At 33.9% G+C, this 24318-nt stretch overlaps 1 protein-coding gene and 1 pseudogene across 1 annotated transcript; both read left to right on the forward strand.

Moving 5' to 3' along the window:
• The first annotated feature begins 13685 nt into the window (after positions 1-13685).
• LOC137945332 (uncharacterized) lies at positions 13686-18766 on the forward strand. Its single transcript, XM_068791177.1, has 7 exons — positions 13686-14210; positions 14621-14673; positions 14844-14936; positions 15140-15363; positions 16485-16551; positions 17995-18105; positions 18379-18766. Exons 1-7 carry the CDS (start codon positions 13826-13828, stop codon positions 18400-18402), a joined length of 957 nt encoding a protein of 318 aa, XP_068647278.1. The 5' UTR covers positions 13686-13825; the 3' UTR covers positions 18403-18766.
• Positions 18767-20786: 2020 nt separating this feature from the next.
• LOC137945654 (transcription termination factor MTEF1, chloroplastic-like) lies at positions 20787-22405 on the forward strand (annotated as a pseudogene).
• Positions 22406-24318: the final 1913 nt, after the last annotated feature.

Consider the following 24318-nt stretch of genomic DNA (forward strand, 5'->3'; position numbering starts at 1 on the left):
TGCTAATCCACTCCCAATGACTATTCAACTTGGAGTTTAAAATTCACTAAGCATCAGTTACAAAATGACAGTTATAACAATATGCCTCTAAGGCCAAATCACAATACTACCCATCAAAGACTTATGCACTCAATTTACCACAACAACCAACTTAGAATAACTCACCCTCACTGAAGAATATCATGGAACAATAGGTGCCCAGTCTAGACAGACAAATGGATTTTTGGCCAATAACTGTTCAATCTTGCCTAGACCCACACAAGGATTTGTAGTAGCACCTCACTATGCACTTCAGGCCTAGACCCAAGAATGGAATTTTATGCACCTCCTACACACACAAGGACTTATAGCTCAGCAACAACAACAAGTTTTTTTTAACTTTTTTCCTCAACCACTTGTGGCTTCTCTCGCTCAAATTGAGTTGAAGATGGTATTGTCATCCCAAAGGTCTGACCAATTGAGCAAGGGTTGCTTTTACTTGAATCCAATATAAATAGCCTCTGCATAGGTAGATTTTATAATTCAAGTACAACAAGATAGGAACGCCAATCGTAAGTGCTTATTCATGTAAATAGCAATCCAACTAAGTCTTAATTTGTCCAGATTTCAAAATGTAAACTCGATATGAATTCAGATTGGTTTTTGAGATAGGGGCAGCACTTAAGGCAACTTAAAACTGATATCACAATATAGGCTCACTAGTCAAGTATCTAAATAGAATAATGTTTAAATTATGAAAAAGAAAACATACTTCACTAACTTGATGTAATTTGAGTACATGAAACTCTATTTATAATAGAGGAAACAAGTAGAATTCAACTACAATTAAAATTAATTTAATTTCTCTTTTAACATTCCCTCTCAAGTTGTAGTGGGGGTAAGAGGAAATACAAATTGTTGTCTTGTAGGATTGAACCTCCATCTTGTGAAGGAGACTTTCTTTGTGTTTAGGATCATTGATGGTGCGTTGAAGTGTCATTTGAGATGGAGAAAATCTAGATGAGATGGTAATGACTATGGAGGAGATCATCCAACTACCATGTCCTAAATATCATGTAAAATATATATAAATATATATATAAGTAAAAAATGTGATAAAAATAAGATAAATAGTGGTAGATGGTGTATGGAAAAAATATATTAATATGATATTTGAAAGTGGTTTGGGATATGAGATTGTATCCATCACACAACTCCTATTCCTAATACCAAAAAGAAAGAAATATCTCCCTATTGATTCAAAAAATAAATCCCTTCTCAATTCTTTCCTTTTTTTAAAAAAAAATAATAGAGTATTTTTTAGAAAAATAAAAGTAAAATTTTCATAAAACTTGAATGAAAATTGAGGGAAATATGAAAGTTTTTTTGTTTGAACAAAAAATTGGTCCGTTTCGGGTTAAAAATGAGAAATTCAAACGCAAAACATGAAAACGGATATCAAAATGGGTTGGATCTTCTATTTGGTTCAAGTGTTAGATCCGAATCCGAGAATCGGAATGTGATGTGGATACTGAAGCAAATGCATTGTGTTTAGGCGGATTCTCTGTCGGTTTTCCTACATGGATTTGGAATTGGCCATAGGATTGTGAGGCAGATCCTTGAGTCAGAATTAAAGCCGCATGTCGAATAGACACACAATTAAGCGCTATGGACCCGGTACCATCGTATTAGGTCTTCACGAGGTTCTAGTGTCAGAGCCGGTTTTTGAAACAGGATGTGTGAACCAAAGTGCCAATTTGGACGAGCAACGTTGGCTCATCATTTTTCTCTCGACTTAAAATAAACGAGGGATTTGAAATCTCAATTGCACCATCCTTTCTTTGTGGATTTTGACCAAACAAGAGGAGACATACTTGGATTTGAGTCCTCTTTCAAAATAATGTTTGAATTTAAATAAAAAGGCACTATATTGCAACAAAAAAAAGTTGTTCAAAAACACGATGCCCACAGGTGAAAAACATGAAATTTTAAAATATTTTAAATAGGTTTTGATTAAACAAGAGACAAAATGCTAGCAGTAAGTTGATCTATCAAACGGACAAATAAATTTGAATGAAAAATAATGTAATAAATAATGCACAAAAATTATGCAAAAATTAACTACAAAACAAAAATAGTCAAAATCTAACCTTCAGCTCTTAGACCATGAAATTTTTTTATGTGAAAATAAAATTAAAGATGAAAGAAACAAAATATATAAACCAATTTTATGTGGTTCAACCTTAGGAGCCTAATCTACAGACGGAATGAGAGAGGGAGAAATTCTATTGAATCAAAATAAATTTTACAATTAATACAAGCCTATTTATAAGCCAATGAAGGATTATTTGATTGCTTAATTCAAGATTCGAATTTTCTTAATTTAAGAAATAAAAAATCAATAAGACTTTCACTTGATTTAGGAAATTGTGATAAATCAATCTTTTGATTGATTTGTCATTATTTTCCTAAATTATTCATAATTTAATTTTAATTTTAATTTTAATTTCTTTTTAAACATGAGCTACCTTTTCCCTTTTTCTAAGTGTCATCCAATTGGACCTTAATTGATCTATTGGACATGTTAAACTTTGACTATGAATTTTGATCAACTAAATAGTCAAGACAAGAAATGAATCGACCAACCAAAATTAACACCAAGATTATAGTAGTTGACAATCACTATTTCAAATTGTTAATCCACTCCCAAGGATCTCTTCTTTGGAATTAAAGCATCTACTATTAGCAGCCAAATGGCATCTATAGTAGCAGGCTATAAGGTTCCAATACAACACCTACCCAATTGAAACTTACGGCTAGAAGCAACTAGGTACAAGTAGTTGTTGACGTAGGTCGACTTGTATTCAAGATTTTGAGGATAGAAAAATAAGATAATTAAGTTGATAATTTGCAATTCATAGTATTACGGGTACATTTCCTTCAAGTGACTAAATTACAAAGTCTATAAGGAAGAACCAGTAAATCCAACACAAGACTTCAAGCCAAAATGAAGAATAAAGTCACATTGAAGAAATACTTTAGAGAAGAAAGAAAAATTGAAGACCTAGAGTTCAAGTGTCAAATTGAAAATCTCAAGAAGTATAGCAATGTAAAGAGGATAGTCATCTAGAACTATGTTTTCAAAGTTCATTATAATGTTTTTGAACCCTTTATTCATGTAGTTTTGACCTTAGTCATACTTAAAACTTAATGGTATACATTGTAAAACAACATGATCGATCATACATAAAGTAGTAAAAGTTTAGCATAAAGCATGATGATCAACTTCTATAAGCATGAACGATCATACAATATGCTAACAAGCAACTTTAGAATGCATGATCGATCAACCTCCTTTGACATGGCTGATCATACAGAATGTTGCATATATAAATAAAGTATGATTAATCAACCAAAATCCTACCAAGCTAGTATATAAAGTATAATTGATCAATTCATAGCAACATGATTGATTATTCTAATATAAAAAGTTTAAAAAACACTTTGATTAATGATATGATCGATCACAAGGCCATAGGAACTCCAAAATATAGTCGTTAGTAGGCCCAATTGATTGATAAACAAAATGGTATGCTCGATCAACCCTTTCATGCAGTTATTTGTACAATGGTCTAAAATAGCTAGTTTTGCCAAGAAACTTAGAAATAGATATCCAAACTTGTCCTTGTTTATTGAGCATTTATTGACAAATCTAAGCTCTCAAGAAATATTTTCAAGTGAAAATTTCTAATTCTACCCTTTTGCAAGAGAAAATCCTGATTTTTGCCAAATCCTTTCGAATCCTCTTGCATTTCTTGGCATTCTTAGTTCCTTCAAGATTCCAAATACATTTATATTTGTGCGTAAAGTTTTGGAAGTTTGGAAACATTCTAGGAGTAGCTATTTCTCCAAAGAAAGTGTAAGTGTTCTATTTCTCTTTTTTAATTTTTATGTTTCACTTTGTGTAGAAGGTTTTCTAGAACTTAAGTCTAGAAGGGAATTGCTCATTAGAGATAGAATCTAGTTATACGAGAATCTCTTTGGGAGAGATTGGAAAGTGTAATTGGATACTAGAGTTGGCTTAAAGAGAACAAGAATCTCTTTTGTAATGTTGAATTTCTGGAAAAGAGAAAAATGTCACTGACTTGATGTAATCTGAGTACATTGTTGAATTTATGGAAAATAGAAATACTATTGACTTGATCGTAATCAGAGTACATGGACCTCTATTTATAATAGAGGAAGGTAGTAGAGTTCCATTACAATAAAACTACCCTTGTCCCAATTACACCCAAACTCTAACACTTAGATAAGTCTTAGCATAATTAAATAACCCAATATAAACAGAAGACTAACATGACAAAAACTCCTTTAAACTGAAACTCCTCTGTGAAACCTGCTTCCATAATAATTATGGCTCTGTAAGACTTCTTATTGTGTAAGACTTCTTATGCCACCTCACATGATCATTGTGGGTCCCACCAATTGGTGGATCCATATCTTATGGGCTTGGGCCCATCTTCTAACTCTCCCCCTCAAGTTGGGGGTGAGAGAACATCATGAACTCCCAACTTGCTGCAAATGATGTGTAGAATCTTCTCGAATAAAATGGCAATCCTCCATATCTTCCAACACTCTCCCTCACTCTAGTGGTCTCTTCCATGAGGCCCAGTTGGCATAAGATAAGTGAGAGTAAAATCACTCCAAGTCGTATGACATTGTCTATATGCAATGCTCAGAAGTGTAATAAAACTCCTCCATCAGCGTGTCCCTCCACAAGACAACGACTCTCAAGTGGTAGGAGTAATAAATGCCAATTAAGGGGGTAATATATATGTAGTAATAAGCTTCTCCATCACGGTGTCCCAACCCTGGCACTGACTCTCACAGGTAGAAATGGGTGATAAATGCATGTCATTCATAAGACGACGACATGATACATGATCAACGACTGTCATTCACAAGACGATGATAAAAGACGTGATAAGTGGGTAATACTTGTCATTCACAAGACGGTGATAAAAGACCCACGGATACATAAAAAAGTCTCAATGGACTTAAAACACCCAAGCATGATGGACTTAAACTCCCAACCGAAGCAACACAAAAGAGGTTGGCCCAAAGAGGTATGTGAGAGTCAAATAAAGGATGTTGGGAGAAAGGTTACTAAATAACCAATGGGTAATGGGTAAAGAGGAAGATAGGATGTTGAGACCACCACTTCTTCAATAATAATGTCTCATCCAAAGAGACACAATAGTTGCAACTGAAATTGGCTTGGGGCCCATATAACATGAACCAAAATAATAAAAATCCTTGTAAAAGGACCCATGAAATAATCCGATATGAGTATCTGCACCAAATAGTATGTTGACCATTGAATATGCTGCCAATACTTTAAAATAATAATCCAGGCAAAGATAACGAAAAACCGAGTCGTGTCGAGTTATGTATCACCAATATAGTCGAGTCGTGGAAGAAATATGTATAAAACTTGGTATTTAGATAGGTATACCAAGGCAAAAAAATAAGCAGGCCAAGTTGGGTTGACCCTGCCCGAGTTGACCCGAGTTAACTCAATAGAGCAGAACAAAGCTCTCGGCCCGGTCCGGGTTGCTCAGCAGGCACTTGACCGAGATTTAATAAGTTTCTTAACTTAGGAAACATTAAATAAGGCAACAATGTCTTCTTCTTCCTCAATGTAGAAGGACTCGGTGGAAACAGTCCAGAAACGGCAACTCAGTGTTGGTGATTGTCGAGCAAAGCGGAGAACCATGCAAAGTTCGTTGTCTCCGAAAATGGCAAAGGATAATCCAACAAGTAGAAACAAGATAAATATTTTCGAATAGAGTCATGATCTTTCCGAATAGAGGAAGATAATTTTTTTTGGAAACTTATGGGATTCGTTTCTTGGTATGGAAATACCAGGGGTAGAGACAGCTCAAACGATAGAGGCTGCAAATAATCTGCAACTAAAAATAATCTTCCAGCAAGTTTCGGGAAGATGCAATTAGGATTCTACCATAGAGTACAGTAATGATCCAATAGAGGCAGAAATAAGGCAGTCGTCGTCCCCGCTTCCGAACAAGGTGGACAACCAAAGACAACAATGATGGCCCTGAACAGAACACATGATCTTTTCAAAAATAATTCAATCCTGTGGAGACATTCCAAAAAAATAAAAATTCTAGCGGAGAGCTTTTCTAAAATAAGAACTAGTACTGGAATAACAAAGCGAGAATAAAATCCAAAAATATGATCTTCCAGCTTGAAGGCAATTTACTGGACAAGATTGAAGGTTGCTGGAAATATGATATTTCTTCCAGAAATAATGTTGGAGATAGCGATGCCAACTGAGAACCAACGATGAACCAGCGAGAATCAGAAATAGTCGGGCTTCATCCTGACAGTAGTAATAGTGGAGATGGCAGTAATAATTTGGCTGATAAAGCCACAACGACAGCGTGATGAAGCCTGAATAATATAAAATATATATCTTCTCACAAACGTCGAACGAAGCAGGAGAGCAGCTTCAGAGACAGAGAGGGATCGACGTGTTCAGCGATCATGAACTAGAAACTCCCATAAATAGAATAGTAGTATAAAGGTGAAAACATAAAGAAAACAATGGGTATAGCGATAGAAAAAAGATAAATACCAACCTAAACTGCTATAGATAATAGATCAGAAAAAGGATCATATTATCTCTAAGGGTTGACCGAGTTAACTCACAGAATCTGCTCTGATACCATGTTGAATTTATGGAAAAAAGAAATACTTTATTGACTTGATCGTAATCAGAGTACATGAACCTCTATTTATAATAGAGAAAAGTAGTAGAGTCCCATTACAATAAAACTACCCTTGTCCCAATTACACCCAAACTCTAACACTTAAAGATAAGTCCTAGCATAATTAAATAACCCAATATAAATAGAAGACTAACATGACTAAAACTCTTCTATGAGACCTACTTTCATAATAATTTTGGCTCTGTAAGACTTCTTATGCCACTTCACATGATCATGGTGGGTCCCACCAACTCGTGTGAACATGGTGGATCCATATCTTATGGGTTTGGGCCCATCTTCCAACACACTTGGATATGTGAGTCTTCCTTGGTCGTGTGGGTTTTGGCCCATCTTCCAACAATCATGAACCCCTATTTATAATAGAGGAAAGTAGAGTCCAATTACAATTAAACTACCCTTATCCCTATTAAACCCAAAGTCTAACACTCAAAGATAACTCCTAGCATAATTAAACAATTAAACATAAATAGAAGACTAGTATAATGAAAACTCCCTTTAATTGAAACTCTTCTGTGACACCTCCTTTCATAATTTTGGCTCTGTAAGACTTCTTATTGTAAGAGTCATATAAGACTCTTCCATATCAACTCTTCAACACTCCCTCTCAAGTTGAAGTTTATAACTTTAACTTACAATAAAAAGGATTATTGGTCTTCAATTTTATTTTGCTGAAAAAAATTCTTCACAGATACAATTCTTCATAGATGCAAAATTTTTCATCTTTTGTGCTCCCCCTTTCTTGAATATTTTGGTCACATAAAATTACCACAACATGTAGAATACATTACTCTTTTTTTGTACTTCTCCCCTCAAACTAGAAGGTATCAATGTAATCCTATCTTGAAACAAAAACACAATTGTATTTATCATCTCCTCCTTCAAGGTGTCGCAAGGATAAGAACTCAATCAGACACAGACTCTCAACAAATAACATGGGTGATGTGTTACGTTGTGGAGCCTAATCAATGCCTTATATTGAGTCAGTACGCAGATCGACCTTCACGGTAAGGTTTTCGTGGGGGTTGGAAGGGGGTGGGGATCCCCCCGAAAGGTCCATGATATATTGATTGTTGTTTAAGGGTAGTTTGGGGATTTCACACTTGTAATTCTGTTGCCCTAATTTTTTTTATATTTGGGGCGTCATTGTTAGGGTTTTATCACCCAGAGTAAAAACATAATCGTGGAGAATCATCTATTGCGGCACAAGAGAGGTTAGAAAAAAATACTTGTAAGTGTGTGCAATTTCTATTGTAAACTATTTCATCTTCATAGTGAATTAATGCAGCGGCAAAAGATAGGACGTAGTCGTACCTTGAGGTGAACCTGTATGAATCTTGTCTTTTTTTCATGCTTGCTTTTTTTATTCCTCTACGATTATTATTATTGCTCTCATTATTTTAGAATTAGGGTGTTTAATTCCTAACATGACGTATGTATGAAAAAGGTCGAAACCAACCTCATAGGTTTTCAAACAAATGTAGTGATAATAATCACTAAAAAGGATAACACCTGTCACTCAAAGGACGAAGATGAAAACCCACCTAAGGGTACTCATAAAAAAAGTCTCAATGGACTTAAAACACCCATATGTGTATAAAAGAGAAACCAACCGAAGCAATACACAAGAGGTTGGCCCAAAGGGTATGTGGGGAATGTACCGAAGGAAAAATAACCACCTTGATAATAAGAAGGAGACTGTAAAGATAGAAAAATAACTTAAAAATTTTGAAGATAATTTCATGAGGGTGAGCAAAATATTTCGAAGTTGACGATGCATAAGATATACAACCAACTAACAAAAACACAAAACTTGACAACAACATTGACTATGAAAACTTTGATAATTTCATGACTTAACTTACAAGTTTATGTTTCCAAATTGATCAATCCATATGAGAAAAGTTTCTAATCAAGTACTCAATGAATTCCTATCTGGAATACTTTCCAAATTCTTAATAATCAAAACAGAAACTTTCCAATGATAGACTTTCCTTGAATTATGAGCACTTTCCTAAATTAGACTTTTCAAAGATAAGAGGTTTTTGGGATCAAATAAGTTTCAAAAAAGAAGAGAGAGTTGAAGTCTGACCAAAAATCTCTTATTAGAAGACTAGTTTGCCTAAAACCTTGGGTTTTAGGAGAAAAGGAAACTCAATTCACGTCAATGGATGGAGAGATAATAGGAGAGAAAATAAGAAAAAAAAAATTTTTTAGCAAAATTGACAATTGGTACTTCTAATATCAATATCTCCAAAAATATAACTCAGAATAACAAATGATTAGTTTCTCAAGAAACTAGAGTAGAAAATCTTTAATTGGATACTCTTTCTTCTTTGGCCAGCAAGACCATTGACCCTTGAGAAATTGATATCTCCCTCTAGAAAACTCAGATTAAGAATTGGTTTGATAAGATAGAAAATAGACTTATAGATATTTCTTTTGAAACATATTTTCCATATAAAGTCTCATTCTATATGGCATAAACCAGCTCAAAATTTGAAGCTTTCTACTACCACTTGAACTTCTCTTTCAGTCTGACCTTTGTTGCTTCAAATATCAATTTCTCTTTGTAACAAACTCTGATTGCCAAAATTCTTTTTGAGTTGGAAATTAGACTTGATGATATTTCCATAAATATATAATTCTCAATATGAAAATCTCATTATGAAGGTGTGAACACCAAGCAAATAATGAGTATTGGGCTGAAAAGAAAAAAAATACGTACCTAAACTACTAGAGATGATAAATTAGAAAATGATCACATTATCTTTGTAGGTTGGCTAATTCAACTCACAAAACCTGTTCGAATACAATGTTCAATTTCTAGAAAAGAGAAAAACTTCACTGAGTTTATGTAATTTGAGTACATGAGCAAAGGAAAGTATTAGGGTCCAATTACAATTAAACTACCCTTGTCCCAATTACACCCAAGGTCTAACAATTAAAGATTGACTTAGTATAATTAAACAACTAAACATAAATAGAAGACTAATATAACTAAAACACTTTTTAATTGAAACTCTTCTGTGAAACCTCCTTCCATAATAATTTTGGCTCTTTGAGACTTCTTATTGTGAAAATCATGTAAGACTCTTCCATATCTTCTCTTCAACATGTAATTTTGGCCAATAGTGCATATCGGTAAAAAATTTCCCAACAATGGTTCTTGATCAGTAATTACCATTAAGGGTACATTGAAAACAAAAAATTTGGCCTCCTGGTGGTGTGTCCATTTTTTACTTAGCTTATTAAATATTTTTTCATGTTAAGAACTTAAAATTATAAATTTTTTTTCTCAATTCACCGCCCTCTTGAAACACCACTTGGGCCAATAGTAGCTAGGCCTAATCAAGGGATTTTCATTCACTACCAATCGACTTATATAAGTCTTGATTGGTTTACAACTTAGCAAGGAAATTTTGATTTTTAATTAAGCTCAAAACCTTTGAATTTGATAGATTTACAATATCAAAAATTGATTAAAAATACACCTAATTCTATATGATACATCCAATCCTACATAACGTTACCACAACTAATAGCAGCTCAATTAAAATCTCAATCAATGAATTTCAAAATACAAGCTCAATGAGATTTATAAAAACTATGGTGTAATCTAGGGGGGTTAGTCAACTTGAAATCTGAGATGAAGATCAACCGCATGACGCCCTTCATCAGTTGAAGTCGTTAGTGGAGCGCATATGACATTTCATCTGGATGCTGGGGATGAAGCGGTCCTTCATCTCCACGTTTTAAAATCCTTCATCTCGTTGAAGACCATTTTTTTATCTTCTTCGAAATGAAGGACGTGCGCGGCTTGGTTTTTTTTCCCTCTCTCTCCTTGTACCCCCCTCTCTCACACGTCCTCGTTTCCCTTTTTCCTCCCTCTCTCCTGCACCTCCTCTCTCGTCTCCCTGTGCTCCCAACGTCGCTGCTCCCTCTCTTTGCCACTGGAGAAGCAGGAGATTTCGTCGATGCCATAGGCAAAATTGTAGCAAGGGGTCTCTGTTTCGGGGGGCTAAGAAACGGTGATTCACACATTTCCAAGAGCCCTCTGTCTCAAAAACTCTCCAGGCGGCGAAGCTCCAACGGGCAGTGATTCGCCACCAGAAAAGCAGGTGACTCCGTCGGTGCCTTGAGAGAGGTAGGAGATGACTGTCGCCCGCCTTCGTCGGTGCCGTGAGGAAAGGATCCGCTTTCGCAACCGACGACCGCAATGTTCGGGAGTTGCAGAAGGAAGAAGACGGGTTCCGATTAAATTTTCCTAAGTTAGGAAAATTTAATCAGCGTTAGCGCAATAAGCTGAGTCTCGCGTCGGAGCAGGTAGACCAAACCGAGTCAACCCAGGCCAATAAACTTCATATTTAATTACTTCATATTAAACTTCATATTTAATTACTTCATATTAAACTTCATATTTAAGTCTCTGGTAAATAAAATATAATTAAAGTATGCATTTGATTAATTAATTAATTAATTTTAATTTTGTGAAAATATATTATTAATTAATACCATGTAAAAAATCTATATTATGTTATTAATATAATACTTTTTTATTCATTAATCATATTTATTTTTTATTTACTCTATTGTATTAGTGATTTAATAGTGGTAATTAAAATATTGTTAACTCAAACACTTGGTTTAATTAACTCATTTTTATAATTAATAAAATCAATAGTTTTAAATTTTGAAGATGAAGATGAAGATGAACTTGTCCACACTAACATCCTATTTCGAAGATGAAGATCATGTAGATGCATGAGATGAAGATGAAGATGAAGATCAAAATTCTAGTTTGTTGACTAACCCCCCCCAAAAGAAACTCAATTCAATTGATTTCAGAGTAAGTAAATCAAGTTCAAAAAGAATAAAACTAAGTATCCAAAGAACTTAAAGATCAAGAGATCAAATACTTAGCTTTCTTGAAATACTTCCTCGATAGCAACCCAAATTTGATTTGAAAGTAGTAAGTTATGAGTATGTAATGCAAGTTTTAAAATCACTATAGCAAGCTTAGTCAAATGGCAAGGCATGAAATAGCTTAAATAATATCAATAAAAATGGTAATACAACTAGTTGTTTAAGTGCCATTTAACCCAAAAAGTGTCATTTCAATATTTTGCAAAAGTCAACAAAATATATTTCAAAACCTTGAAAATAATGTAAATTCATGAGTTGGTTTGCTAAAAGCATTGGTAGATCAGTTACAAATATTATGATTTTTGTTGGCTAAATTGAACCACTAAAATATTCTCAAATGTAAAATATCAAGCATGTCATCTAGTCAAGTTGGCTTCCTCAGGGTGGTCCTTGTATATGCTCTTTATTGCTTTCTTAAGCTATCTAGTTGATGCATTGGATGAGTTTCAATAGCAGCTTTTCTGTTAAATGTTGTCCGATCAAGTTGTATTTGTCCTTTTTATCCATGTAAATGCTTTTGCTCTCCTGGCTAGTTGATGTATTGAATGATGAGTATCAATAGAGACTTCTTTGTTACATGTCGTCCAGTTCATAAGCTTCTTTTGGTTGACTTTCTATAGTGCTCATTTTTCTTCTAATCATCATGTATCTTGCTTGTTTGCTCGTTTAGGAGAACGACTTCAAACAAAGAGTTCTTGTGACTTTTGCATCTTGCTTTGGATGATCGATGTTCATTACTACTCTTGTGAGTTTTGCATGCATTAAAGATCGATTTGATAATTGAACAAGTGCATATCTAACTTTATTTTCAAGTTATTTTTTTAAAAAGACACCCTCATGTGTGGAGGTATCGTGACTAGTAAATTAGGAGAACTTCTATAGATATAGCATAAAATTATATGATTGAATTCTTAAATTTGATTGGATTCTTCTTAGGTATGCGCTTGACTCTTTTGATATGGAGTTGACTCATTTTTACAATTTTATCTCGAAATGAATCTGTTCACACTCAATAACAAAGTAATCAAAATTGCTATATTTTTATCATAAAAATCTGGGGACTTAGAGGAATCTTTGGGCTTCTTCTTCCTCAACAATTAGAATTTTTAAATATTAAAAATATTATTAATCAAAATAAGTAATTATTGTTATGGTGGGTATATTTATATTTTAAAATAAAAATATTAGCAATTAAACTTAATAACAAGTTAATATTTTTAAATTTTAAATTTTAATAATAAATCATATTAACCATTTATCTAAAATGGTTGTGTAAATTAAATAGATGATAATTAAAATAATATAATTATTATTTTATATAAATTTAATTAGTTCAATAATTTTAAATAACATGACATAAAATTTTAATTAGTTATATTTTTATTTAAATAGTTTAATTTAGTAATTTGAATAACTTAAATGCATATATCATAAACTTAAAATATTAAATATTTTAAAAATAACAATACCTTTTGTATTATTATAAATTAATAATAATAATAGTTACAATAGTAATTTTTTTCACATTAAAAAATATTTTAAAATAATAAAGAATGTATTATTATTTAAAATTATTCAAAATATAATTATATAAATAATTTAAATTCAATTCAAATAATTTAAATATAATTTTAAATACTGAGTATTTTTATTTTCGTTATTTTACTTCCCTTTTTGGTATTCTTTTCAGGTTTTTTTGGAAAATTGATATAGTATTCTACAATTACTTTAAATATTCTTCTAGAGTAATCCTGAAATTATAATTAATTTAAAATAATTTTAAAAGTCGAGGAATCGTACATCTGATAGATACTCCAATATTCCCGATTTCTCTTCCAAAGCACCTGTGTGGCGTGATCCATTCACAATTTCGTCCTTTAGATTTCACGTAACTCGTGTCAATATTTAACAGGTTCAGAAGGACGCCACGTGGATTAACCACATTCTTGCATAAGCTCTCCTCCCTCACCCTCAGCACCTGCTTCACCTCCCGATCTCCCTAGCCACATTCCCTCTCCGCCTCTCCCACTCGCTCTCTCGTCTCTGGTCTCTCTACATGGCTGTCTCTCTCTTTTCTATCTTCGTCTGTCGGACACCCGCCTCTGCTTAAAATGCACACTCTAAACGTACATCTCTTGTCTTCTCTCTCCCCTCTCCTCCGGCCCACTTTCTCCTCCTCTCTCTCCCCTCATTCATTCCTCTTCAACTTCAGAACCAACAAGCGTTTCCATGTCTTCATGCCATGTTCTTCTCTTAAACAGACCAAGAATCAGACCCTTCAAAAAGTCTCCTCGTCTAATATCTTTAAGAATCTCAGAGTTGATAATTCGAAGAACGATGACGAAGAAGATGGAGTAGAGGGGGACACTGCAGTCAAAGGAACCCTTTTGGCGGGCCTCTTGCTGGTGGGTGTTGTTGGAGGTTTCGGGTCTGTTGGCTACATCTATAAAGACCAGATTAACGCTTTCTTAACGCAATTTTCGGGTTTTATCGAAGGTAGTGCCGATATACCCGTTCTTATTTATTTTGAAATTTTCTCTGTTTCAGATATATTTTTATGCTTAGGAAACATTTTCACTTTCGTCTTTCTAGGAAATTGCAATGATGATGTCGTCGATTAGGTCATCGGTTTGAAGGAAGATATCTTCTTGATTATTTACTGCCTGTTAAGATTACCTCTTTGCATTTATCTGCACAGTTTGAATCATTTGTCATTCTGTTTCTGCGTTTATCTTTCGTTACTACACAGTTAGGATCATTTGCCTGTTACAATCATTTTGCTGCTTGTTCTACTTCGAATTATTGCTTTTATGAACTCTAGGAGCCCAGTTTTCTTTCTTTCGGTAATTTATCTACATTAGCCGCAATGTAATTTATGCACTTATGCGAGTTCCTATGGTAAACAGGCTATGGTCCTGCTGGATATGCTTTATTTGTTGCTGCTTATGCAGGATTGGAGGTAAAACTTACAACCTCAACTATCCTATTCCATGATAATTAAAATATAAGAAATTCACGTCACCTGGCACTGTTAAAAGTCCTACCATACTAACTAAGAACTGTTTGGAACATTCATCTGTTAATGTTCTGCATTCTTGCCCTCACTTTGTGTTTTCTATGTAATGTTAGATTCTTGCAATTCCAGCTATCCCATTGACCATGTCGGCAGGGCTTCTTTTTGGCAGTGTCACTGGCACTGTCATAGTTTCAATTGGTGGAACGGTAAGATCTTCTAAAGATTAGCAATTTTGAACAAGAGAAAATGATAATGTTCTAAAAGTTATTTTCTGCTTGAGTATCATAATCCCTCAGGTGAAATGGTTTATATGTCTACCAAACACTTTGTAGGGTCATTTGAGTTCACTTTTGTGAAATTGATTAAAGAATACTAGTTTATTAAGTCATCTTCATTGAATTCATTTCAGGTAGCAGCAACTGTTGCGTTTCTTATCGCAAGATATTTTGCCCGTGAAAGGATTCTTAAACTGGTTGAGGGAAACAAAAAGTTCTTGGCCATTGACAAAGCAATTGGAGAAAATGGTTTCAAAGTTGTAACCCTTCTTCGCTTGAGTCCTTTACTTCCATTTTCACTGGGGAACTACCTCTATGGTTTGACTTCAGTAAAGTTTGTTCCATATGTCTTGGGCAGGTTTGTGTTCACACTCTGTTGTGGTTGCTTTTTTATGTTCTCTTAAAAGAATTACATTGTTGGCGAAGAAGCACTCTAAGGAGAAACAGATAGGATTGCACAAACAAAAGATAGAGAAACGAAAACTCCTTCTTTTGTGATCATTCCTGCACCCTTGTGGACTCTCTAAGAGTATCATCAGGCATGATTTAGGCTTGATGGGGTTTTATTTGGAAATACGATACCAAAAGAGGAAAGGGTTCTCGGTGAATTATATCACTAACTCGTATTATTAAGGAAAGAAAGAAGAAGAATAAAGCTCATTATTTTGATGCAATGTCCTCTTTTGCTTCTTCTTTTTTTCCACAGATTTGGGGAAAAAAGTTCTGTAAACATTTGCTCACAAGAATTGGACATTTCATACAAAAGAAAGTTATTTTCATGATAATGATTCTGTTTTTTCTGCAAGAAAACTTTTGAAGTCCTTTTCATTGAACATTTCAAAAGAAAGAGCACATGTTTCATGATAATTTTATGAAACTTGGTTTATGTACTGGTAGGATAATTTTCAATTCCTTTTCCGTTCTTTTCTTCATTCATCTCACATATTATGCATGAATATATATATATATATATATACCCCTAAATAATCCTGGCTCATCATGGTGTGCACTGATGACTGACCTCCATGATTGCAATTATCAGTTATCTGATTACCTTTTGTGAGATTATCCATTGCATTGCATGTTTCACTCATTTGATATGTTGATAACATGAGGGTACCTACCTCCTGGTTAATTTTATAATTATGGTAAATATAATAAATGTATTATGGTAGACATATGAGGGTTTTAAATAACCAGATGGTGCATTTTTATTAATAGTACCACATGTAAACCATGTAAAAGTCGATACATGGGCATACACTGTAGTTTCTTCTGTAGAGGCAACAAAACTCAGGCTGTCCAAGCCCGTTCTTTTGGTGATAACGTTGAGTTCTTGTGGTCCAAATGAACTTCAATGTACTAATTTCCAAGGACTCAGAGATCTTGAAGTTGCCTTCAATGTTCCAAAATAGTCTTTTTAATCTGAAGTCATGTGTTTACTGTGTCTAATGTTAAACATGACTTTTTTGGATACAGTTGGTTGGGGATGCTTCCAGGAACATGGGCATATGTTAGTGCTGGTGCATTTGGGCGAGCCATCATTGTAAGCATGTTCTCTTTTGGATTACTTTTTATTTTCATTGCAAAATGAAAGGATCATCTGCATGCAAGTGGTGCTTGGCCTTGTTTGCTTGACGTCTTCTTGATCTTTTGTTTTGCTTTATGTGAGAAACCCCAGCTAAAAGAAATACATGTAACTTGAATTGGATGGCCAGACCTGACTAGGCCCTGGTCTAATGAATTAAAAGTGGGGACTGCAAAATGGAGGTCATACATTCAGAAAACCCAACTGAAATAACTGCATGTTATTTGTGGTGCATGAATAGGGCCATATAAGCCATACATCATTGTGTTGATTGGAAGAACATAATTGTTTCGAACTACAGGAGTTATAAAACTTCATAAAACAATGGGCAAGTTAATGGGAATTTCATTTAAACCATGGTTTCATGACTTAGTGAGTTCGTGCCGAAACCCGGCTGTGGCCTATCAGATTTGGCTGGAATGAGATGAGTCAGGAGAGGGTGATGCGACACCCCTCCCCATTTTCTTTTTGAGAAGGAAGAGGAAGTGTGGCCCTGCCCCTCTTGTTTTCTGGTGGGGAAGGAGTCCCCCACCCACTCCTCCTTGGGAGGTGAAAAACTTTTTTTTTTTTTTTTCAAAAAAAAAGGTAGGGATCTAATGAATGGCCCCAATAATGAATGCCATATCCCTAACATTCAACAAAAAAAAAAAAAAAAAAAAAAAATCAAATATTATCTAATCTTCAACAATGATAAAAGAATCGATCTTTTAAGTAATCAAAGCCTGAAGATCATTTAGTTACAATTTCAATGAATCAGTGAAATATTTATGCTAAAGGAAGAAAATGGTTAGATTACAGGTTTTAGTGCTTCTTCTTTGGACACTTATGCATTTTATATGCATTTTAATTGTTTATGTTTTTAAAATTCACATTTGTTTTACATGATTTTACAGATGATTCAGATTTGATATTAGAAACCCATTCTTATCAAAAACATGTAAGACATCAAAGATTTTTTGTGTACCTGATATGGGACTCAAGGCCAAGACATGAAACGCAGTTCCATTATTAAACTATTTAAGACAATAGGCATTTCTTGTTTAGTCATAACAGGAGTTCAAATTCTTGATAGTGATTGTGATAATCAAATTATTATCTGGTATGGTATTGTTTTACATATTCTAGTTGACTAATGAAAAACAAAGGCCCTCCAGCCCATGGCCACATCCAGGGTTTTCATGTTGAAGCTAAAAGTTCTAACTAGGTCTACATTCTAAATGCCCCACTACTTTTTGGCGTCAGGAGTGTAATATTTTCTACTTATTGAAGAATGTAACAGATTCTTGTTTGGAACTTGATTGAAGAACATAGATTCATTCTCATTGTATTTAATTTTTTTAAGTATAATAATATTTATTATTAGATTTTAACTGGGATTGTTTCTTTTGCCATTATTTTCAGCAAGAGGAATCAGAAATAGGTTTACCCGGAGGGAATGGTCAATTATTGACTCTTGGCATTGGCCTCTTAGCTACTGCCATAGCAGCAACTTATGTCACTCGACTTGCTAAGGTAGTGCCTCGACCCATCAAATGACTCATCTCTTTATGAACTAAAAGGTTTCACATAACCAGAGGCTCTCTATGGGTGCTGCCATGACCTGTGATTCTTGCCCTTGTAAATTCCATTATGTGGATTGCTTGAACTGGTTATTGTTGCAGTTTGTACTTTAGTTCATGTATGATTAAAACCAATTCAGCTGGACTATCAAGTTCTCTAAAACCTCTATGATACTCAACATATTTCTTGACTCCTCTAACCTAATTACTACTATCCATGGTGCAGGATGCTGTTAAAGATATTGAGTAAATACATTTGTGGAACTTTCCCTCATTACAGAGAAAGTCCTAGTGATAGAAGATGTATATTAAAATCTTGAGCTGTTGCAAATTACAAAATTTTCACTGTTTCTCATAGATACTGATCAAAAGTGTAATATATTTTGTATGCCTTGGTGGAAGTTGAATCAGATATACCTGATTTTCTTAGCTTAGTTTCATGTGAGGGCAATGTCATTTGTGGAGGTTCAAGTGCTTTTTCATTCCTTGAAATCGGTTATGAGTGGCACTGCACTAGAAATCTCTTTGAGTTCTTCTGGATGATGGACAATAGACATGAACTCTACTCCCTACTGTTGTGTTTCCTTTGATGGGATCGTTTGGAGAGATAAAAAGCCCTGGGTTCATATGTTCATGAAGAAATTAAACCATTTTCTAGGGATAGATTTCTTGTTACGGGAGCTTGGAAAACACTCCCTCCCACCCTTTTTCTTCTCCATTCTCTTCTTTCCCCTTATTGCAGAAGCAAATTGCTCTCATTTTGTTTTTCTTCCTCAGGTGGGGTGAAGACCCCTATAGAAGGAAGGGGAGAGGAGCTCGATGGTTCCCCACCCACCCATTGTCAACACGATTGGGGAGGGGGGTGAGGGGTGAGGGGTGAGGAAGGGACTTCAATCTTTTTTGTTTTTAAGATAAAAAAAATAAAAATATGATAATAAAATAAGAAAAATAAGAAGTTATTAAAAATTAATTTATATAAAATTTAACTATTATATAATATAAATAAAATCTCCTACCCTCTTTTTTATTAAAATCTAATAATTATAATTTAGTATAAATGATTTGTTAGTAAAAAAATTAAATTATTTTTGTAATAATAGTATAAATATTTTAAATTAAAATATCAATAAAAAATTTATTTGTTTAACATTTTTTTTACATTTTTCTTGGTCTAGGTGGCATCTTGAGAGGGGGGAGGGGGTTAATTGATTGTAAAATTAAAATTTAGATGTTTAATGTGAATTTAAAGAGCAGAGAAAACTAAAAGTAAATGTTCACAATCACAAAGAAGGCCAAAGTTTTGTTCTCGATGTTTTCTTAGTCATCACCCAAGAATTCTTGCTCGAGAAAATTGACTATCTCGTTCATACGAGAAAACAAAGATTTTAGCTCTGTTTAAGTTAAGTGTAATATCCTCCTCAAGACATTTTCTACAATTATATTTTGACTTTAGTCGACACTCCCATTGCTAAATTTTAGGTTATAGAAAACCCTTTTTAGATAAAGTGAAAATGCAAAAGTTCAAATGAAAAACTTACATGTTTCTATGGAGAGGTAGCTGACTCTTAGAGAAAATCAAGCTTCCAAAGCTTTAAGCAAGAGTTGTCAAGTGTGTGGAGTTTGAGAAAACAAGGAATATCAAGATAGAATGTTGAGATTTTGGACAATATAGAGAATTTGAGCTTATTCTCATGAAGGGGAAAATTGGAAATTGTGATACAAATATATTTGTAGAATGCTTAAGTTTTGCAATAATATCTCATTAAATGCCTTAGAATGTGCTTACATTCTCAATATATGTTTGGTAACAAAAATAGCCATATTAGACCATTAGATAAAAAACCTCAGTGAGTTGATGATCAATCATACATTTCCAATGATTGATCATTGTGCTCCTAGGACTATATTTTTTTGAATCCCCATGGCCTAATGATTGATTAGCCACAAATCATGTATTTTACAAAGTTTGGCAAATCTCAAAGATTGATCATGTTTTATAGACAAAAATTGATCAAGCTTTACATACCTATTTTGCAATATTTTCAATGATCAATCTTTCAATGTAGATGACTAATCATCCATTACAATCATGCCTTGTAGTATTTTGGATGGTTGATCATGTACTATGTTGGAAGGTTTGTTGCTTTCTACATTATCAGTAATACGTTTAAAACAAATCGACTCAATCCCGACTCATTATTTAAATGAATTTGAACTTATGTTTCATTTTTTCGCTCTTTTATTTTTTTATTTTTTCACGAGATGGAGGTCGTCTTCAACCTCCAGCCACACGTAGAGGGGCGATCGATGGCAGCGACTGTCACCCCCCCCCTTCAGATGTCAACAACCGTCATCTGCGTCACTTGCGCACCACGCTCCGACCAGCGGCACTCGTTCGCCACAGAGCCCCGAGAACATGACGGATGAAGGGAGTCGTCCGTCGACGCATCCAACGCCACTCGGCGCATGTTGCGAGGTTGTGAAAAGCTGGCCGACGTGCGCAGAGAGCACAGAGCTTGGCTCTCTTTTCTCAACGAAAATGAAGCCATGATCAGAGAGGAAAGCTTTGATACCAAAAATGTTAGACTTCAACTCAAGAACTTTTTAACATAGATGAAATTCATAAAAACTGAAATGAAAAACGCACCTCCCGTCACGGCGATCAATTTTTGGAGATTGAAGAAGTCTCGTCTATCACAGAGGCTCATCGATGGCAATGTTCAGGCATCCCTCAGCTAGACCAAATCCAAATTTAAACTCCTCATTTCCATTAAAGAGAGGAGAGGTTGTAATTGCTACTAGTTACAACCGATGACCACCATCTACCTAGGAAGCCACCCAGTGAATGGGTCATATATGGAAACTGACTTACAATTGAAAGTCATTATTTTTTGTTATTAATAAAATAATTTATTTATTATATTCATTTTTTACTGTATTAAATTATTGATTTAAGAGTGGTAATTAAAAAATTGTTAAAGTAACCATTTGATCAATTATTTTGTTTAATTATTCCATTTTTATGTTAAAATAATTCTTATGTTATTAATAAAATAATTTATTTATTTATTATATTCATTTTTTTCTTTTTTATCTATTTTTTATAATTAATTAGTACACAATTATTTGTCACACGTAATTATTGTATTAATTTACAATAAAATACAATAATTTATTAATGAAATATCTTATTTGATTAATTAGTATATAAATATATTTTAATACTACATTAAATTACTTATTAGTATAGTAACCATGTTTGTTTTGGTTAATTATTTGTTTAGGTATATTATAAAAAGTTACTCATTCTCTTCTTTATATTATAATTTTCATTTTAGGCACTAACACTACAAACTTTTTTTCCAGTGCATTTGAACTCGTCCACACTAACACCAAATTTTACATGAATTTGAACTAGCTCATTCACTTTTACTTTCACTTTCACTTGAACTTGAACCAAAAGTGCACTAACCCCCCGTTACTTACCCAAAATTGTTAGTGATCACACATGAGGGAAAATGCAAGTGAATGAACTATATAATTCATTTTCAGTCGCTCCAATGTAAAACGAGTGAAAGATAATTCTGATGGTTCACCTTGTTCATTCACTTTCACTAGCTCACTCGAAAGCTCCTCTACCTAGAGTACCTCGATATCGACACCTCCGAGGCCCTCGAGAAAAACCCTAATTTCAGCTCCACCTCCCTCGAGTGCGTCATATCCGTCGAAAAATGTCTTCTACACTTCGGTATTGAACATTATGATATGGGACAAATCTCGAGCTGCTTCGATAGCTCCTGACTACTAAGCCCACCTCTGACCTCCTCCTTGTTTTTGAATTTCTCCTAACCCATGTTCAAATTCCGTTTGCAGATATTCAGATGTCCATCACTCGATGCACGAGGCTACTCATCTCCAACGTGCCTGATCAGCTTTGAACAACCCTTTTCTTCTTGCGAACATTGGGTTTCGAGGGACCTCACAAGATCACTTGTCAGAATTCTTTTCTCCTAGTGTCTAGCGTGAAGTCAACCTTGACTCCCAAGCTTGAGTATTTGCAGAGTTTAGTGTAGACTGTGAAAATGGTCTTGAGGTCGTCTGGCTTGTTGACGTTTAGTGTAGAGAAAAATTTCAGACTGAAAGTCCATTATTTCTTGAATTAAATGAATGGAGAATTAGAGGAATTGAATAAGTTTCCGCAATATTTCTCTTTTAGCATGGATCGGAGAATAAAGCCTGGTGTTCAATTGTGAATATCAAAATAAACAAGGATGATGAAAAAATTCATGTTATTCAAATATTAATTTATTTGAGAGCCTAGCTGAAGGGATGAAAGTTTACTCAATCTTGAGTTTGAATTGAAGTCTTCACCCTACTTCATTAAAATTACTTGGATTAGTCTCTTGGTTGTTGGCTTATGCTTGGCTTAGACTAGTTTCCTTGAAATGAATTTGTTAGATAATGCTGGAACAACAATATTGTAGTATTGGGAAGAGACTTAGGAATTGCATGTTGGTGAGCTGATATTGACATTGAGATTAAACTACAATCTATTTTGGTTTATTAATAAAATACCCTATTTAATTATTTATTATGTTAATATTTTTAATACTAATTATAAAAGTAACCATGTTTGTTTATGTTTATTATTTGTTTAGGTATATTATTTTTTTAGGTATAATATAAAAGTAACTCATTCTCTTTTTTCCACTACATTTTTCATTTTGTGCACTAACACAAGGAAAGTACTTTCTAGTGCATTTTCCGCCGAGCACACTAACATTAAAAAATGTTCCACTTTCCTAATTCTTTCACTTTCCATTTCCCTTCTCCCATATAAGTGCACTAACCACCCCAAAGGTAAATTCAGATCGAACTATCAAACCTAAGAGCTAAATTTGCTTGACTAGTACACTACCTCAAACTGGGATGGATTACCTCAAGTCGAAGCAACTTGGGAAGATGTTCTTACTTTATCTTAAAAGTAAGAGGCAAATGATCAAGAACCACTTTAGTGTTTCTTGGTTTATTTTTCCTATTGTTTCTTATTTGAGCAAGTGGAAACTTATTTTCTAATCCTTTTTAACATTTCTTAAAGATGAGAGGAATCAAGTAGAATCACAAGGAAATTTTCCAGTCCCCAAAAATGGTGCAAATGCGAGAAAATTTTAGTCAACAGGAAATTTTCTTTCTATATTTTCATATTGGCACACACACACCCTAAGAGAAATACCACATCATAGATCTAATAGAAAGGCAAAGGAAATAACAAGCATGGAGGAAAGCGAGGAATCAAACATTCGTTTCCTTTCTTTAAATTCTAGAGGTAGTTCAACTTCGAATTGAGCAATAGTAATCCCTATGATAATTTGATTATTCTTCTTCTTATGAATATATCATGCTAAAGTTGTAGAACAATATACTAGTGGATTTCAAGGCTTGTCTTTTCCCTAGTTAATTTAATAATCCTTGATCCAAAAAAGCAGTATTGAAAGTAAATGAAGTTTGTAACTCATGCAAACAGAATCACTAGTTGGGCAACAAAAGATTAAACATTGGGTTTTTGAACATTCATTTTTATAATTATTCTAAAATCATTAATTTTTGAAGTAAATAAAATTTATTTTACTGCATAACATTAGATTATCTCCCCAAAGGAAAATTTTGGCTCCACCATGACCCCCCAGAAGAAAGTATCTGCCACCCCACCTTTGTTGACCCATTACAACTCCCACAAACAAGATCCAATATGAATATAATTTTATCTTATTACAACTCTAAATTTAATGAAATTCACTTTAAGCATTAAGAGTATATCTAGGATTATAAAACCCTGTGCACCAGCCATTACAACATTTTCGACTATTTCTAAATAAGAAGAAAAGGAAAAATATGTTTCTAAAGTTCAATGAATTGTTGATACAAGGTTGCAAGGCCAGAGTGTCATCCTACAAGAGGAGAAGATTTATTGCTTTCAAGTTGCATCTCATCCGAAGATTCAAGAGATATCCAGTCCGTTTTGTCTAATGGATATGGAAACTTGCCCAATGCAAAACTGATTAGGTTTTGGTCTGGGTGAAATGACTTTAGAAAAATGTAGTGAAAGATGGAAAAAATAAAGCAACCAAAACGACAATGACAAATAGTGGTGAAAATTTGAAAGCTC

This window comes from Aristolochia californica, unplaced genomic scaffold, assembly GCF_029961685.1.
Source record: "Aristolochia californica isolate CCGP_79_NKW_82.1479 unplaced genomic scaffold, dmAriCali1.0.hap1 SCAF_12, whole genome shotgun sequence".
NCBI lineage: Eukaryota > Viridiplantae > Streptophyta > Magnoliopsida > Piperales > Aristolochiaceae > Aristolochia > Aristolochia californica.